Raw genomic sequence first — 18,534 nt, 5'->3', positions numbered from 1 at the left:
CTTTTGGACATTACTTGCTTCTTTTTGGTTAAGCACTCCGTATCGGTGCATGTGTTTTCCATCTTTCTGCCGCATGTACTTCTCTTTCCCCTCTCTGTTGCTGTCCGTGTTTCTCTCTCGCACCTGTGTGCTTCTCCACTGCACCCACTGCTTTGCTTTCTAGCTCGCAGGCTTCTCCCTTGAGTAGTGCCCACCACCCCCACGAGCCTGCTCCTCTTCCTCACACTCCCCTTTGCTGCCCCTCCCACCTTCTTGTCCTCGTTGCCTGGGGCCTAAGTCAGACCCCTCCGCTCTCCATGGGTCCCTCATTGAACTTATGGCTCATGAATATCTTTGGAATATGGGAAGCTGAGGGGGCCTCTTCAAATTCTGCACGTGGGCTCCATCATTTTACGTTCGGCCACTAACTCTTCCTATAATTTGTCTTTTTACGATTTTTTGGTGTCACATTGTAAAAAGTGAAAGCAACAGTTTGTCCCCAAATGTGATTTATTGATCAAAAGGTTGTATTCAATATTAAAACGTGCACAGCATACATCAATTGAAATATGCAACTTAATAATATATTAATTTCACAATATGCCACTAAAAAAGAAAAATGCTGCTTGAGGAAACAAAAGCTTGCAAACAAGATCAGTAAGACGAAAAAGCAAGCATTGACTAATCCAGTAGGGCTGTCTGCCTTTTGTACATGTGCTTTTGAAAAGAAAGAAAGAGAGAGAGAAACGCTAAAGGTATGTATGAATGAATGGATGGCTGCTTGAACGAGTGACTCCATGAATAAAGGGAATATAATAATGAGTGTGTAGGTGCTAAACCATGCTTATTCTTTTATAACACAAAACATTCCACAAGCAAGTTATTTTGTCACTAATATCCCTGTGTTGTACCCCTCTTGCTTTTTGTCTTGCCATCTTTCTTCTTTATTACCTCTAATATTCCCACTTCTACCAGTACACTCATTCCCTCCAATGCCCACTATTTCTCACCATTCTCTTCCTTCTCAACCAGCCGTCTGACCTTCAGGGAACAAATATCTATATGATCATGTGTGTATATAAATACATGATATACATGTCACCTTTGTCCATTACCAAATTGAAGGCTTCTCCAATGAGTATTTCTTGAGCTACTGGTAGCTCTCCAGCTGTAAGTAGCTCTCATATCCGCAGCCCTGTTAACTAAATTAAAAGCTTTTTGCTTGGTTGATTTTATTATATGTATACCAAAACTGAAAAACATGCATTTGAAACGAAAATGTGTGTATTTTCTGTACTTATAAGTTGTTTGGTGAAAAATGGTTGAATTTCCAATATATATTTAAAGCTGATATTTGAGTGATAAAAATCAAACTGTGTTGGGGAGATTTGCTACTAATGTGATTAACTTGATGCTAGGGGCCCTGCAGAGGCTGTTAATGTATTACCCATATAGAGGCATTTCATATAGACCAATCACTTTTTACATTACTGCTGGCAACCATGTGTGATGCATTGAGTTGATCACTGAAGGTAATCTTTCATATGGCGGCCACTAATATAATCTTGTTTTATGTGGTTAATATTACATCTCTAATAATATTAATAGCTCTGTAGGATTTTCACTGAACATAAGTAGCTCTTATTACAAACAAAAAAGGTTTGAGACCCCTGCTATATAGTCAATTTTCATCTGGCTCGTTGATTGCGACTTGCACTATCAGACACTAAGCTCTTGACTGGAATCAACAACGCCTCTGGTTACAATGACTCTACTTGATACTTCCAGATGTTCTCATTCCACCTTCGAGTCATCACAGAGCTCCATAGACTGCGAGATAGACACAGTAGCTAGATGGGTGGCTTGGCCAGAGGTAGCCCTTTGATACTCCAGCTCTAGTCACCTACTCCTACCACATCAGCATCTGATATGAAAGATAGAAGAGACGCACCACTCCGTGATTCGAAGCCTGTGAGGTGGTGTGATGTCAACAATATTTAAGCTCTTATGTGTAGGAAGAAACTTGCTGGCATGGAAGGCGTAGGCTACAACTTTTGTGTGCTGGCTGTCAGGTCTGTCTGTGTCCTGCTCAATGCCCCAACGAACTGTGCTCACTATTTACTCTACCTTTCATTATCACCACCACGTCTCATCTTTAGCCCTGCCTCTGTCCCATGGCGTATGCATTGTGCAAGTGCAAATTCATCTTGGCGCCGCTCGTCGACCTTATTGGCCAGAATGCTAAAATACACACATCTACCCAACTCACAGTGAACATTATTAGTCCACTCCAGTGAGTTTGATGGTATCTGTCAACCATCAGTTGACATAAGCTGGACCTGGTGGCTCAGTGGACTGGTGCATCCAATACAGGAATCTGTGTCTCAACAGGGCCAAAGCTTCGAATTGTGGAAGGTAAACAGAGCCTTGAAGGTGCGATTTGTAAATAGTTTATATCCTGTTACTCACAAAAGGTATATGGATTCTCAAGATGTTTTGTTAAAAGATCTGTTGCTCCTCTTCCAGCCTGTCCTCTGCTCTTCTTCCCCAGGGTAATTGAGGACTTACAAATGCAGCTCAATAAAGCCCAGAAAGCATTGTGTTCAGGCAGTGCAGCTGGCAGAATGACATGAGAGGCCATGATCCTCACTTATAGGTGGGAGTAATCAAGCGCTTTATGTCTTCACCTAATCAGTAGCTTTCATTTTTCACACAGCTGTTCATTTTTGTTCAAGAACACAATATAGCCACGGTCCTCAGGATGGAGCACTCAAAATGCATCTGTTGCAACATGTCTTTGGAGGAAGTAAAGAAAGGCCCACCTACTGGGACATCTGGGCTCTAGATTGGCTGAATCATTACATTTTTGGATGTAGTATTTTGTTCCAATCTCCACCCACTACCAGTTCATGATCTGATTTACTCGATGCTACTGAGCTGGAGCTTAAAGATGTGAAGGTCATTTTGATTTCTAACATATGTAAACATAAATATTGTACCTTTGTCACAGATCTTACTAATTGCAGTAGCGCATTAGCCTTCCTTGTCTAGCACCTTTCTTCATACTTAAAAGGAACTTAGTTAATGTATAAGAGTTTCCATCACCTTTTCTTTCCCACCATAGACCACTTTTTCAAGTTTCGTTCCTGGCACTATGAGTCTCCATAGAAGTGCCACATCGGATCTTTTCTTTTGTAGATCTCTAGGAGGTATTGGTTTTGAGACATGACTATATTCAGTTGCTCATATGTTCTAAGGTTTAGGAATTATTATTCTTGATGGTATTTTTTCTCTTAGTATAGTGTGATCCACTGTGCACCTATCTGGCTTCTGCATCCCTGATCTCTCTGAGAACCCAATCTTGTGGCCATCCAATATGTTTTCTATTTATCTCTGCACCAATTGCACGATTTTCGGTTTGTGGCCAAAGATTCATTATGAAAGGCCTTAGCAGTTTATCATGGCCTAAAGCCTTGTGCATACAACCTCTTTTGAAATGGACAGCAATAACAAGTTGCAGATCAGCAATTCTGGTGATTTCTGTTCTCATTGCTGTTGGGCATTTGAAGTAACTGTTTCAAAGCAGGACTTCCTTTTTGGATGAGGGACATGTTTCTGAGCACTCAAGAATCCCCAACTAGGGGAGGAGCTTCGCGGGCAACCAAGATGGCCGCGTAAGCTCGGAGCTCCGCGGACCTTCCGATCCTCCGCAGATATCCTGTCTGAAATCCTGATCCACGAGGGTGGATTTCTGTTGCTGATGGTCTACTGAGGCGAGAACCGTTTTCAGATCACGAATCGGTGCTTCCTACGCTGAGCTACGTCGAGTGGGACTCCGTGCCAGCTCAGTGCCATTGTCTCTCCGGACTCCGTCGCTACGCACAGCCGACCTGCGGAGTGCCTGCTTGTCGTCTCCACCGGTGGGATACTAGTTGCCGTGGTGCGTCCCTGGGACGGCCTCTTACTGTTCGGCCCCGGACAAGATCTCCTGCTCACTAGGTTCTGGTTTGCCTGGCATAACCCTTTGTTCTCATCGGACCTAACATGGCGGGCAGAGGGGACCCCGACAAGACATCGAGCAAAGGCGTCCGCGGCAAAGCACAGTCGCAACAGAACAGGATTGAGCGCTATACCCAGCCGAAGACGCCACCTATTACCGGACCCTCTGCCAAGAACCTCCCGTCCTCGGGCTCGCCGGACAGCTCTGAACCTACCCTGGGCGACATCATGGGGGCCATTACTAGCTTCCGGGCGGACATGCAGCAACAGCATGAGGTCCTTACACATAAAGTGGACACTATGGCCGTTGACCTGACTCTCATTAGAGCCGACTTGGGCAAGACTAATGATCGAGTCAAAAATCTGGACATTAAGACCTCCAGCCTGACGGCCGATGTCTCGGACCTACAAACAGAGGTCTGGAACCTGCAGAGGACCGCGGAACAATTCTCAAGGCGGCTGGAGGACTTTGAGAGTCGTGCCAGGCGGCAGAACGTCCGCATTGTCGGTGTCCCGGAGGGATCGGAGGAGGCGGCGACGGACCTCCTCGTTGAAGAACTGATAAAGACCCATCTGGCACCGCCTGGCCTTAGCAACTTTTTCTCGGTGGAGCGAGCTCACCGAGTGCCGGGTGGCCCGCCGAAGTCGGGCGTGGCGCCTAGACCCATCGTGGCTCGTCTGCTCAATTTCCGAGACAGAGACGCGGTCCTGCAGGCTTCCAGACGGCATGGACCGCTTAAATATCTGAACGCCGACGTCCACTTCTATCCGGACTTTACCAGGACAGTACAGCGACAGCGCCAGAGCTACGCCGGGGTGAAACGGAGACTACGGGACTTGGGATACAAATATTCCATGATGTTCCCTGCAAAGCTCCGGATCGAACACGAGGGCCGTGCCCTCTTCTTTGACTTTGCCGAGAATGTGAGTGACTGGCTGGACACTTTGTCGCCGCGCCGAGACGCTCAGGATGAACATGATGGAGGTGCTGCTGGTGGCCCGGACCTATGAGACTTGGCTCTATAGTGGGAGAACCATCGCTTGATATTTTTGCCTCATGTGACCTTCGGGTATTGTTTTATTTGACCCTGTTGACTTTCCTGCTAGTACATGGAGGGTGGCGGGGGGTGTTCGCGGAGATTCCTTACTCCTCTGGGTCTCTTCTTGTAGAGTAGTTATGGGGCGACAGGCACACTGCTGGTTGGGGGGGCTTTTTAGTCCAATGCAGGGGTGCAGGGTGGGGGGTGCAACTATGCAAGTTTATTTGTTTGTTCGTTCTCTTTCTTCCTTTTTCTTGAGGCAATGGATTGTATGTTTTATTGTTTACTTGATGTCTGAGTCGGCTGGGGTCGGGAGGGGCGGGTTGCTGGACGATGGGGGGTAGGAATTTAAAAGTGATCAGTTGGAATGTTAATGGGTTGGGTGACCGGGTTAAGAGAGGGGTGGTGATCCAACTGATAAAGAGACATATGCCCGATATTGTGCTTCTACAGGAGACGAATTTGGTAGGGAACTCCTGCAAGGCCCTCAACCGTAAAGGCTACAAAATGGTTGCCCACTCTGGGTTCTCCTCGGGTTCCCGGGGGGGGCGGGCATCCTGGTGCGTGCGTCCCTTCCCCTTGAAATAGACGTCACAGTGCTTGATGAAAGGGGACGCTACGCCGCTGTGGTGGGAAGATGGGAGGGGTGTTCCTTGGCGCTACTTTCGGTTTATGTTCCCCCGGGCCTCCAATCCAGCACCTTTCGGGACCTTGGTGGCGCCATCTTGTCCCTGCCTTCGGGCCTCTTGATCCTGGGGGGTGATCTCAATTCAGTCTGCTCTGGCTCCCTGGACCGCCAACCGCCGAGGGACCTCCGTGGTTCCCAAATGTGGCTGCCGGCCTTCCTCGACTCTATGGGGTTGGTGGATAGCTGGCGATTACTACATCCCGCGCTCCGCCAATTTTCCTTCCTCTCGAGTGCCCACGGGAGTCTGTCCCGTATAGATTACGTTCTTACCCTGGCGGCACATTCACCGCCCGTGTCTGAGGCCCGTTTTCTGGCGCGGGGTGTCTCTGACCACTCCCCGTTGTGGGTCTCCTTTGACTTTGGTATCGTTCTGTCTAGTCGTCTGGTGGCGGTGAACCCTTGGTATTTTCGCAATCACAAGACGCGCGCACTCCTAGCCAAGGCCATCGACCTGTATTTCTCTGAAAATGTTGGCTCGGTTGGCTCGGCGGTCACATTGTGGGAGGCGTTCAAGACTGTGTTGTGGGGCGAGGCCCTACCTCTCATTGCGGAGACAAGGCGAGTTCGTGATGCCGACCGTGCGCATATTGAAGAAGAGGTCCTGGACCTCGAGTCCCGTTTGGGGCCTGAGCCCGACCCTTCTCTTTTACACGACCTCTCCCTTAAACAATCGGAGTACCATGACCTCGCCACGAATGCTGCCCTAGTTCTGGCTAAGGAACAACAGGGCCGCATTTATGACGTTGGGGACAAGGCCGGAAAGTTGCTGGCCTGGTTGGACAGGCGTGAGATGGCTAGTCGGGTGGTGCCGGAGATCTTGGGAGAGGACGGAGTGTCGGTCACGGACCCTAGTGCCATTGCCGAGTCTTTTGCTGACTACTTCCGGGGTGTCTATACTTCTGGCTCAGACCGCTCCGAGGCTGACTCGGCCGAGTTCCTCTCGACGATTGACCTCCCTTGTCTTTCTGACGAGGAACGTGCCGACATGGATCGGGATATAACTGCGGACGAGATTGCCTTGGCGATCCGTGCCTTGCGGTCGGGTAAAGCGAACGGCCCCAATGGTATACCGATCGAGTTATACAAGATTCGACCGGACGTGGTTTCTCCTCATCTGAGAACTATGTTCCTGCGGGCTCGAGAGGAGGGTATCCTCCCCTTGGATCAACGACTGGCCACTATTGTGGTCATTCACAAGGAAGGAAAACCGAGAGACGTTTGTAGATCCTACCGTCCTATCTCTCTCCTCAATGCGGAGCCCAAGATCCTAGCTAAATTACTTGCTAATCGGTTGATTGGAGTCATTAGTGACTTGGTGCACCCAGACCAATCGGGCTTTATTCCCCGCCGAAACACTGCCCTTAACCTGCGACGGCTGCATGGCGTCATGGCCAGAGCTCATACCCTGGAGGAACCGGCGGTGCTTGCCTCCCTTGATGCCACGATGGCCTTTGACTCCCTGGAGTGGAACTACCTTTGGGCGGTGCTGGTAAAGCTTGGGTTTGGACCGGGCTTCCTGGGCTGGGCGCAACTTCTTTACTCGTGCCCGATGGCTGCTGTCGCAGTCAACGGCTGCATGTCAGCGTCCTTCGCGCTTCACCGAGGTACTAGACAGGGCTGCCCCCTGTCACCTCTCCTGTTTGCATTGGCCCTGGAGCCACTTGCGGCATTGCTACGCTCGCACCCTGACCTGCATGGTATCACCTGGGCCCCGGGTTTTGAAGACAGGATCTCCTTATACGCGGACGACATCCTGCTTTATCTTACCTCTCCCTGTAAGTCCCTTATTGTAGCATGTGACGTGCTCCGGCTGTTTGGGCGCTACTCGGGCCTGGTCATTAACTGGGCCAAGTCCTCCCTTTACATCCTCAAGGGGGACACGCCGCGCCTCCCTAGGGGTTGCAATATACAACTGGCCGGGCAAGGTTTTAAATACCTGGGAATCTACATATCGGGTAGCCCGAAGGCACGATATGACCATAACCTCCTTCCTCCTCTCCAACGACTGCGGAGAGATGTGGATAGTTGGCGCAAGCTTCCGCTTTCTCTCCTGGGCCGGGCGGCATTGTTTAAAATGATGTCCCTGCCCAGGTTCCTGTATGCCTTGCAGAATACCCAGGACTTGGTCCCGGCTTGCTACTTCAGAGAGGTTGAGAGCTTGCAACGTGCCCTGCTCTGGGAGGGTCGGCCTCGTGTCGCCATCCAGAAGCTCACACTACCATGGTACGACGGGGGCATCGCTTTGCCGGACGTGCGGCGGTATTACTGGTCCTCTCAACTCACTGCCATCAACCATGGCCTTTACGGCCCCGCGAATAGTCCGGGCTACGCTATGGACAGGTGGCTTCTGCGTGGAGGCAATTACTACCGCGCCCTGTATTCCAGGTCCTTTGATCGGCGCCTCACGGGCCCGACAAAGGCAGCAGTTCACACGTGGCGGACGATCACTAAGATACAGGGCTGGCAGGACAGACTGACGAGAATTACCCCTTTGTATGATTCTGATATCCTGGGCAAGCTCTGGCACACCAAGGGTTTTGACAAATGGGACCTTATAGGTATCTCCAGGGTGGAAGACATGGTTGCTAAAGGAGAGGTCAAGACTTTCTCCCAACTGCGGGCCGAATATCACTTGGGCGGATCAGAGTTTTTCCGGTACGCCCAACTGAAACATGCGCTAAACGCCGCTAGGCCAACGGAGGGCGAAATCCCTGAAAGCTCCCCCTTGGAGGACAGGATTTTGGACGGCCATATGCCTGATAGTGCCATTTCTTTGTCCTACAAGAAATTGATCAATGTGAGAATTGACCTCCTCCTGCGCTTGCGAGAACAATGGGTAGCTGACGGCCTGGAACTGGACGACGAGGACTGGCAGAGTGCTGTGTCTTCCCCTAAGGAGGTCGCCATATCCTCGCGTCTACGTCTAGTGCAATTTAAGATCCTTCACCGGGTGTATGTCACCGGCCCTCGGCTTGTGCACATGGGCTTCTCGCCTGACGGCTTGTGTCGTCGTGGCTGTGGAGCCCTGGCTACCTTCATGCATATTCTGTGGGAGTGCCCTGTCATTGCCCCTTACTGGGAGAGAATACATCGTGTAATGAGGGAAGTGACTGGAGTTGAGGTGGCGGCAGAGGCGCGGAGGTGCCTCCTCAACATTTGGGAGCTGAATGATTATAATACGGCGCAGACTCGCTGGGCCACACTAGGCAACATGATCGCTAAGCGAGATATAGCGCAGAAATGGGGTTCCACCGCGGCCCCCCTGGTGGTGCAATGGAAAGCCAATATGGATTGGTGTATGCTGAGGGAAAAGACGGTGTACGCTGCCAGGGGGAGGCCTCAGACGTGGAACAAGGTGTGGGGGGCCTGGAATGCCTACAGGGGAGTTTTGTGCCTACCACCGGAGCCTAATCCCCGCGAGGAACACCTGTCGCCGTGACCATTGACACCAGCTGTTTCATATTTACTGTAATTCTCCTGCTTTCCTTCCCCCCCCCCCCCCCCCCCCTACATCCTGCTATCCGTTCTTTTCTGGACTTCTACCTGACCTCTGATGCCTCCGACTGACTCATACACGTTTCTTTTATTCCGTTGCCTTTCTGATGCGCCCTTTGGCGCTTCTTTCTTGGTTTAGTTATCTTTATAAAATAATAAAAACAACCTGCAATGTCCTGCTGTAATTTGTTTTGCACTTTCGTCCTCCTGATACTATGCTGCCTTGCCTCCGGGATGTTAGGCTGAATAGCTGTGTGCTTTTCTATAATAAAGGTTTTAAAAATTTTTAAAAAGAATCCCCAACTATGGCTTAGTTAGCCTATTTGTATAGTCCCCTTGTCTCATTTTCTATCACTATATCAGTTATGATATGGGAGATATTAGACTTCATATCCTGCATGAGGGCAAATATCTATCGGGAATGAATCCCTATAATAGTACGACGTGTCTGATTTAGCCAGTGTTTTGCCTGATCATGTTGGTCTTCCCTCTGAGTTTTGCTTATTCTTGTTGGCTGGAAACCTTGTTTTAATTGGCCGGGTTCCTTAAAATAGGTTCCCCCCATTTCCATTGCAGCACACCAGCAATATCTAACCTAAAGGCCTTAATCCAAGCTTAATTGTCCACTTGCCTAGTGGACCTTTAAAAAAAAATTTTGATTTGTTTAATTCATTTTAAAATTCCATAACCCCAATACAACAGTGGTAATGCGTGTAGAGTGGACATTATCAGTATTCAGCTACATATTTGGCAATAATACAGCTACTGGAGCAGCCCCAGAGCCTAATATTATCTTCTAATCGCGTAGTCCAGTTTCCTTGAAGAGGTGCACTTTCATCTTCATCCTGTTCATATTCTTGTCCATTTGTTTGGCAAACGTTGCCTTCAGTATGCAACTTATGTACCCAGGGTGGACCAGCCACCACCCAACTTTAACACTCAAGCTTCACATACCACTAATAGTCAACCATATACTATTTCTTATTCACTTAACAGGCTATTGTCAAATGTCAGTAAATACTCTCTTCTCGTTTGCAAGGACCTCTCTGCTTTTCAATGAGGCCTATTATCAGGGGAGTCCATCACCTCACGCATCATTGTTGTCCAAGCGTCTAGAGTGTGTACTAGCTTTTCCTCAGTTCTGATGTTTTTCATATGTATCCCCTCTCCAGTGGGGCATTCCACAAAGTCCCTCATTCACCTGTCTGGAGGCAGATCTTGTGGTTTCAACCCATGGATGGCTACATGTCTCTTTTTGTAATCAATGATTTCGGCACTGCAGATTTACTTGACCTTTTCCCTTTTTTCATACTCCAGGAATATTCACAACAAGCATTGGTTCACTGTTGGTGTCAATAATTCTCAGGTGATGGAATCCATCTTTTCAGAATTTTTGTGCATGAGGGTAACACACATCTTATTTAAGAAGTTTACCTGTGGGGCTCCTCATTTTGGTCAGAATGCTTCGAGTATATATGCTCTGTGTTCTTTGGCATAAAATAGGCCATGTGCAAATGTTTGAAATGGACTAGTTTAAGTTGATCACTGCTGGGTACTTTCTTAGCTTGTACGCATTCCCTGCCCCATTTATTTTCTGTGATAGCCTCTGGTTTATCTTCTTCCCATTTGACTGTAGCTGTCATATGCCTACCTCCCTCATCAATTTTTAGAGCCTGATTAACGTTAGCCACCCATCTATCACCTCACACTAAAGTCAGCATCTTACTCATACACTGCATAGGTTTTGGATCTTCTGGGACTGTTCTCTACACTTCTGTCGATATCTGAGCTATCTTTGCATTTTGTATAATTGGCCCGTTACTAACCCAAAGCCCATGTGTCTTCTAGCGAGATAATCCTACTGGTTGGACAAATATCTCCAGCCATCTCACACCCACCTTCTAACTTTAGGCATTTTCTTGTTAAGACAACTCTGCCTACCCACACACACACACCCACACAATACAGGGTTAGCTACATTGACAATATGGGTAGAGTGTATATCTTCCCATCATTAGTATATAGGGTAGTTTCCTGTCCACACAAGCCCTGCAAGAGACCCTTTTTCCAATTGTTGTTGTCTTTAAGCCATTGCACTACATGTTGCAACTGAGTCCGTAACCAGCAGCTGAAGTCAACAGTTTTTATAAACTGCTTCAGCATTGCTACTTTTACTGCGCTGCGCTTACCAGCTCAGACCAATGAGATCAGTAACTAATTTTGTTTCTTAACTAGTTTCTGCAGGATAGCGAACATCTATTCCTGCAGCACATACAGGCATCATGGCAAAAAGTCTGTTTAAGTTATTGCTGCCATGCCCATTATTGATAGGGGCAGTGTGTTCAAGAACTCCACTGATAGTTTTAAATCCTCCATTGTTCGGCCAGTGTTTAAAATTTAGAAAGAAACATCTATGTGTAACACATGTATGCCCAGGTATCTAAAGGCTGTGTTTTCTAAACTCCATTCCACTATCGATGAACATCTAATCTACAATTATATATTCTTCTCAGTGGGAATAGCTTGGTTTTATTCCAGTTTATGTAGAGCTCTATATCATAATCAAATAAACACCACAAAGGTTCCCCTGCTGTTGTAAATAGCCGGGTGGAAAGGTGGCATTTCCCGCTTCGTATCACTCTTCAATCGCGAGCTGTCTGAAGCCACTCCTCCTGTCTTCACTTCAACTGTCAGCCAAAAATAGAACAGTGTGACCAATTTCCAAAAGTTGGTGCAAAGCCTGTAAACTTCAAAACCATCAAAATATATTCCCACCCATTTGTATTGAATGCTTTCTCCGTATCAAGAATTGCCAGTGCAAAGTGAACGTTCTCTGACTCTAGACTATCCAGCACGTGTGTTTAAGTTGTTTCAAGTTAAAGGTAGTGCTCTTATGGGGCATAAAGCCACACTGGTTACTATTGATGAACGTGTCTATTACACGAAACAATCTCATTGCCAGGAATATCTTGGTATCGATATTAATCATTAATAAAAATAGATTTACCATAACATCAGTTGCTAATTTAAGGAAACAAGAGCAACCCAAATGGGTATCAAGTGTAGACTTCTAATCAGCGTCTGCCAGCACCTGCAACCTATATTTCTAACAGGTCACCTCACGTGAATACCATTGCACCATGGCATTTTACTGCCTGTGAGCCCAGGAAGACAGTTTTGCACATTGCACACGTACCAGCAATATCCCTGGTATCCCTCTTCCATACCCAACACAGCCACGCGACCAGCATCACTTATCTTGTTTCTAGGCCCTTTGCTCAATTCAACCACTCCTCTGGTCATTTCTAGTCCTGATGATACTCTTTTATCTGACACAGGGCCACAACCCCATCTACACTATCTAAAGACAGACACATTGTTACTTTCTTTACTTTGTTCGGTTATGGTATTTCTCTGTTGAAAAACTCTCTCGCACTAATGCCTATACATACATACATACATACATACTCACTTGACCGTGTATGACCTATATATATTTCTAATTGTCTTTTGAAAATATAGTCAATTCGGACAAATTGATTAATATACTGGTGGTCTCTTGCAGTAATTTTATGCTAAGATTCACTCACGACAGAATATTATTATTATTATTTTTTTTTTTTTAAAGACCTTTATTGTACTTTTTGAATCATACACAGCGTCTGGCCTACAACGCAGGCGACAGAATATTTGTATCCAAACTAATTAGTCTTCAACATTGATTAATTCAGCACTGGACTTCCCTGTTGTATATTATTGCTCCCCTAATGAGTTCCATGTGAACGCCTGTTACAAGTCTACACGAACATCAATTGCATCCCTGTCAGGTTTAGAGGAAAGTGTGATCAATGCCAAGGGCCACTTTTCAAATGCCTCAAGGAGCACTTCCTTCAATGTGTCAGCGAGTAGCCCAGCAAAAGATTGATAGAAATATACTGGAAGGCCATCACTGTTGGGGTGGTACTGACATGCATGTCTAGTCACATCCTTGAGTTCTTCCGTCGTTTATGCACCATCAAGCTGTATGAGTGTCTGCAAATTTGGGGAAACAGTTTTCTCTTCTAAGCCCTTGGCCTGAATTTAAATGTTAATGATCACTGTTAATAACTGTTGTCAAGATAATCATAGCACTTATAATTAATTTTAACTCGCATAGTGTCTCAATTCTCCCATTTAATGGAGGGTTCCTTCTTTAGTATGCAAGCCCCTTTGTTACCAATTTTGTTTGAATCTAGACTGAATGGACTTTTTCTCCAGCCAAAGGATTATTTCTCACTCATCTCATGCTGTTGAGTGTTTGGTCTATCATTCCACCTTTCAACAAGTACTTATTTTGGAATTCATGGGGTACTATTGTATATCGGAAAAGTACACTCTGTCATTACACTGCTTGTCGTATTCAGTTCTTTTTCTCCTATAGTCATTTCATACAGAAAGCTATTCTTCTCGCGCTTTTTTTTTCCTGTCCGGCTTTATTGTGCTAAACGGCATTTGTGCATGCAACACATGCAGACCACATATGGTGTATGCGCTAGTACATTAAACTTTTACATACTGGTCTCACCAAAGCTGGCGTAATCTGGGACATTGAGGGGCTAGAACCTTTTGTCTTAGTGTACAAAGGTACAGAGGCCTGCACTGCTTACTCACCCCATAAACAGCATCTTATTTGCTTGCCAGCCTTTATATTGGTGCAGCCGACTTTCTTCACTCCAGAACATTGTCCAAGTCCCTGCTAAAGTTGTCATTTGTTTCCACTGCTATCTCCCCTGCTTCAGACTTATGAAGCAAGGGCGGGACAAGCATTCTGTCTCCTGCTCTGGTAGCCTGTCTCGATGCAAGCATAAGCTTATAATAATCCAAGTTCACAATTCTTTATAAAGGCTAGAGAATTAGCCATCTTAAAAAGGGAATGACATTGCTCTCTACAACAGAGAAAGGACCTGGGGTTTATGGTGAGTTATACACTGACAAATCGGGTGACGCTTCATTTCCTTTGAAGATAATAGAGATAGTAAAGGCTTTTTAGGGGAAACATTTCAAGAAAGGGCCAACATTGATTCCTCCGAGTTTAATAAGACATTAGGCTTATAAGCATTCAGTATACATGCAGCTCCCACAATCAAGACTTTGAATTTGAGTGCCCAAACAAAAGCTGGCCTCTGCATTTATTCAGGCATTGGATCTCCAAACCGATCCAATCTAAATATCGTCTATCCAGGACTCAATTCTGGACTGTTGACCTTGTAGGAACACTTCTTAGTGAGATTCTAGCTCCATCTTTCACCACCGAGTGTGTGGATGCCCAAAGAATTGCATCTGTGAATTCCATTCAGGAGTCTTCAGATTCATGGTCTCTGGTATTAGAAGAGGATAGGCCACATACCTTTCATCACATGTGCTCACATGCTGTGGTTTTCTTGTCCTTGCTGTTCAATTTATTTGTGTAACCGCTCCAGCATCTTGGTCATCACCCCTGCGTTGTCTAATGAAGCTAAGTCGTTCAGGTTCTTGTATCCCAGCGCGCACAAACCTATCATATTTGTTCCTAAATAGGCCAGTATTCAGTTGCATCTTTTTCGGAAGATCAGACACCTGATTCCAGTCCCTAAGGATGATTTTTACACGGTAATTGAAGCTTTTGTTACGGGTTTATCTGTCTGTTCTGCTTATGCTTCTCTGATGAGCTTTCTCATTTGCAGTGGTGGCATCTAGAGGCGAGTGTAGTGTTTAAAATGCCATGTCCCACTTTCAGACTGTTCTGTTAAAAGATCCTTGTTCATGGATTGAGAATGTTTTGAGCATAGGTGGGGCTCGTTATTCTCTGTGCAAAGCTGGTATAGTGTTGAATATTCAACACTTAATCTTTAATATTGCAGCAGTCATTTTCAAGAGTTGCACCGGGTATTTCAAAGATTGTTCCAGCCTTCATTGAGAGTAATAATCCACCCTTTTCAACGCTAAAGCTTTTTATTAAAATAAAAGTGAAATGACGAAATTTCGAAGCAAGACTCGAATAAGAGCAAGCTGTCTTTTATTTTCAATTGCTTGGAGAGATCTGCAAGTAGTCGAGGGTAGCAATCTGAAAGGCTTCAGCTATGTGCTTCCCTCTATTGAAAAGGACTTGTTTATTAGGCAGCTCTCAGCAAACTCCTGCATTTCTGGGAGGAGCGTGAATCTGCTGAGTGGTGCGCCTTAGAGGTCCTCCTTCCTTCAGGATTTCAAGGGTGAGGCACTGTCTTGTGGACCTGGACATGGCATCGGGTCCCGCAAAAGGAAAAAGACACTTTTATAGGTAATGAAAGATTTCCCTTCATTTTTTCCAGGGATGCGCTCAAGACTCTTGACCCCGTGAAAGAAGCGGGAAGAACTGGCTGTAAGGGATGGAATTGTCTTTATAACCACTAACTTGTGCATTGCTACCTCTGGAGACCTGGTTGCCGAAGCTGAGGGATGCACATGGTTAAAGTTTACATAACAGGAGCTTCATTAGTTCATTACCTCAAGGGATTCTGCTATTGATTGCATTGCTGCACAAAAAGCCTCAAAATACTTAATGAGCATCTCAAACACTTATGCTGTTCGCAATGCTAAGTTCATGTTGGCCTAGGAGCATTTTATTGCTTTAGCCACTGCCCTTAGCTTCTGATGGAGAGGCTTACTGGGCTGAAGCCATAGTCCACCCTTTAAGATTAGGTACTGAGAAGTATAGAAAATCCTATTTGAAAGACCTTAAAGAAAGTGGTTCAATATAAACTTTGACAGGTGTCCCTTCTCTCTATTCTTCCACGCTTAGAGAAATGCTTCCTGCAGCTCTTCTTGGAGGGGTTTAGTGTCCTATGACAGCGTGCAGTAATGCAGGCAAATTCAACTTTGTCCTGCTGTCATCTTTTCTGGAGAAAACCCTAAGTTCTCTTGATTTGCAGAAATATCCTCTGCTATATTCTCTGTGCATAGTTCGGCATAGACGTTAATGCGGAATAAGATGGTGCTATTCCTCATAGAATTCTTGTGAGCTACACTGCGATGTTTTTGAGCTTATAACATCAAGTCTGAGTCTTAAAACAGTTGTCCATCTTTGGAAACCTGGACCATATCTTCTTAGGAGAAAAAAATCAACAAGCCTATTTTTTCTTGGAGTGGAATTTATCAAAAGTGTGGGGGAATAATACCCTCTGTATCAAACCCTTCCCGCTCATAATGCCTCAGTGAGTAGCCCAATCAGCATCTCAGATGAGACTGTTAACCCCTCTGTCCAAGCATTGTAAGGTTAGGTAACTGCCAGACTAGGAAAACATATTGCTGTCTCATGAGACACGGTGGTATATGGCCCACCTATTGTCCCAGACTCCCCCGCTCCCATAAAAGATTTTATAAAAAGAAGTCTGTTTTAAAAGTAGAAATTGGCATCTGCAAAAAAAAGTGATATGGAGAATATGTTAACAACACACCAAAGAAAAGAGCAACACCTATATATTTAATTATGTAAAATAAAAATTGCCGGTATGGATAAACTAGCAGCATGATATTGGTACGTATTTATGTTTTGGTATGTGTTGTATCAGCGTTCCTATTTATGCTTTTGATTTTTAAAAATCTGCTTTCTTTGGCTGGGAGAACTAAGTTTGGAGATAATTGAGCTCAGAAGAAATAAATGTGTGTATAGGTTTGATCATTGATTTACTTTCTGCCTTGTGCTACCCTGATTTATTTTTGTTTTCTTTCAGAGTGTACAAGCCTACTTGCGGAACAGCAACTTGATCTAGTGAGAATCAACTTAGGGAAACAGTGGAAAACCTGCGCCCGCAAACTGGGCTTGCGTGACCCAGAAATTGATGAAATCGACCATGACTACGAGCGGGATGGACTAAGAGAGAAGGTTTACCAGATGCTGCAGAAGTGGCAGATGAGGGAAGGAACAAAAGGCACGACTGTAGGGAAGCTGGCTAAGGCTCTCTATGACTCCAACCGGACAGACCTCCTGATTGCCTTGAGAAACGTCGTTAATAGCTGAGCCCCCACTGGAAACTCCTTGGACTTTAAACTTGTCTGCTGTTGTTCTGCTAAAACAGAAATTGGATCTTGCCAATGAGAAATGTGCAAGAATGGTCACTTCTGCAGACCTACTTTTAAGGACAGAGTCGTTGCAATGGGCCTCAAAATTACTCTGGTGTGTGGCTTTTACAAAGAAAACATTTAAAGTTAAACCACGGAAAGTGAGGCTTTTGAGGAGGCCCCCCAAAACAATGAACTCGGGGAGGCTTTCGTCATTTATCCTCTCATCGAGAACTGCTGTATAACCGATTTACCGATCTCAATAATCAGTGCTGTATATAGTGTGTAGAAAGGTCATTGGTCGCCTGCTGAATTTAAAGGTAAAGGAGGATATTAACATGGTCATTCATTTTTAGGTCGAGCCTAGACATGCAATCAATGCGAAGCATTGATTGCTGTCTGCTCGACAACCATTGTCACCCGTTTCTGGGAATGTGGACACAAGAGTGGCACGAGTGCAGATTTGCGCAGATTTCACCTCGTGGGCGCGCACGGCGCCGTGCCCATCTCCTGCCTCGGAAGCTCCAACACCACACACGCATGCGCATACACAGAGACACACACACGAGCGCCCATGCACGCACGCACCCATACATACAGAGAACTCACCCCCGCTGTCGCATACACACACGCGCGCACACACACACACTGCATACACACACGCGCCCCCCCCCCCCTTACCTCACCGGGCTCTTTTCTTGATGAAATCTCTGTTTTCTTGTGGGCTCCTTCTGCCCGGCTCCCAATGGATGGATGGATGGGCGGGCGGGCGGGGGCGATGCGGCCAGGGGCTCCAGTGCTGCTACGGCGGGCGGGGGCGACGCGGCCAGGGGCTCCAGTGCTGCTATGGCGGGCGGGCGGGCGGGCGATGGAGACGCGGCCAGGGGCTCCAGTGCCGTCCATCGCCTCTTGTATGCCATCAGCAAGCGGACCCGGAGAAGAGGCCAAGAACACTCTGCGCCTGCGCGGAAGTGCGTGCGCCCGCCTGACGTCACTTAGAGGCTGAACCTTACGGTAGGCAGGCGCGGGTCCCTCTGACTCATGTACGGCGCTCCAATACTTTCAGGCCGACTTCGCGCTATATAAAGCTACATAAAAAACTTGTCTTTCTTTTGCAGGGCATGGCTCGCCTGTTTTGTTTAATAACTTACAACTATTCATTGTAGTGCGGCACCCATTGCACGAGTTCTGTGCTTTCAGCTTCGAAGCTCCATCTCCCCGTAGTGTGCCCTGACTCCCACCTCCAAAAACATATTTAACTCTCCTTTCACCCTGCTA

General features: G+C 46.5%; 1 protein-coding gene across 1 annotated transcript in view; it reads left to right on the top strand.

The window, feature by feature from the left end:
- RIPK1 (receptor interacting serine/threonine kinase 1) overlaps positions 1 to 17,918 on the top strand; it is a 231,933-nt gene extending 214,015 nt beyond the window's left edge. Inside the window, exon 12 of the mRNA XM_086965049.1 lies at positions 16,929 to 17,918. Coding sequence (XP_086821175.1) covers positions 16,929 to 17,215 — 287 coding nt within the window. The 3' untranslated portion in view covers positions 17,216 to 17,918. The remainder of the gene's footprint in view (positions 1 to 16,928) is intronic.
- Positions 17,919 to 18,534: the final 616 nt, after the last annotated feature.

Source organism: Lissotriton vulgaris, chromosome 4_1, assembly GCF_964263255.1.
Source record: "Lissotriton vulgaris chromosome 4_1, aLisVul1.2, whole genome shotgun sequence".
In the NCBI taxonomy this organism is placed as follows: Eukaryota; Metazoa; Chordata; class Amphibia; order Caudata; family Salamandridae; genus Lissotriton; species Lissotriton vulgaris.
This window is presented reverse-complemented; position numbering and strand designations above follow the sequence as displayed.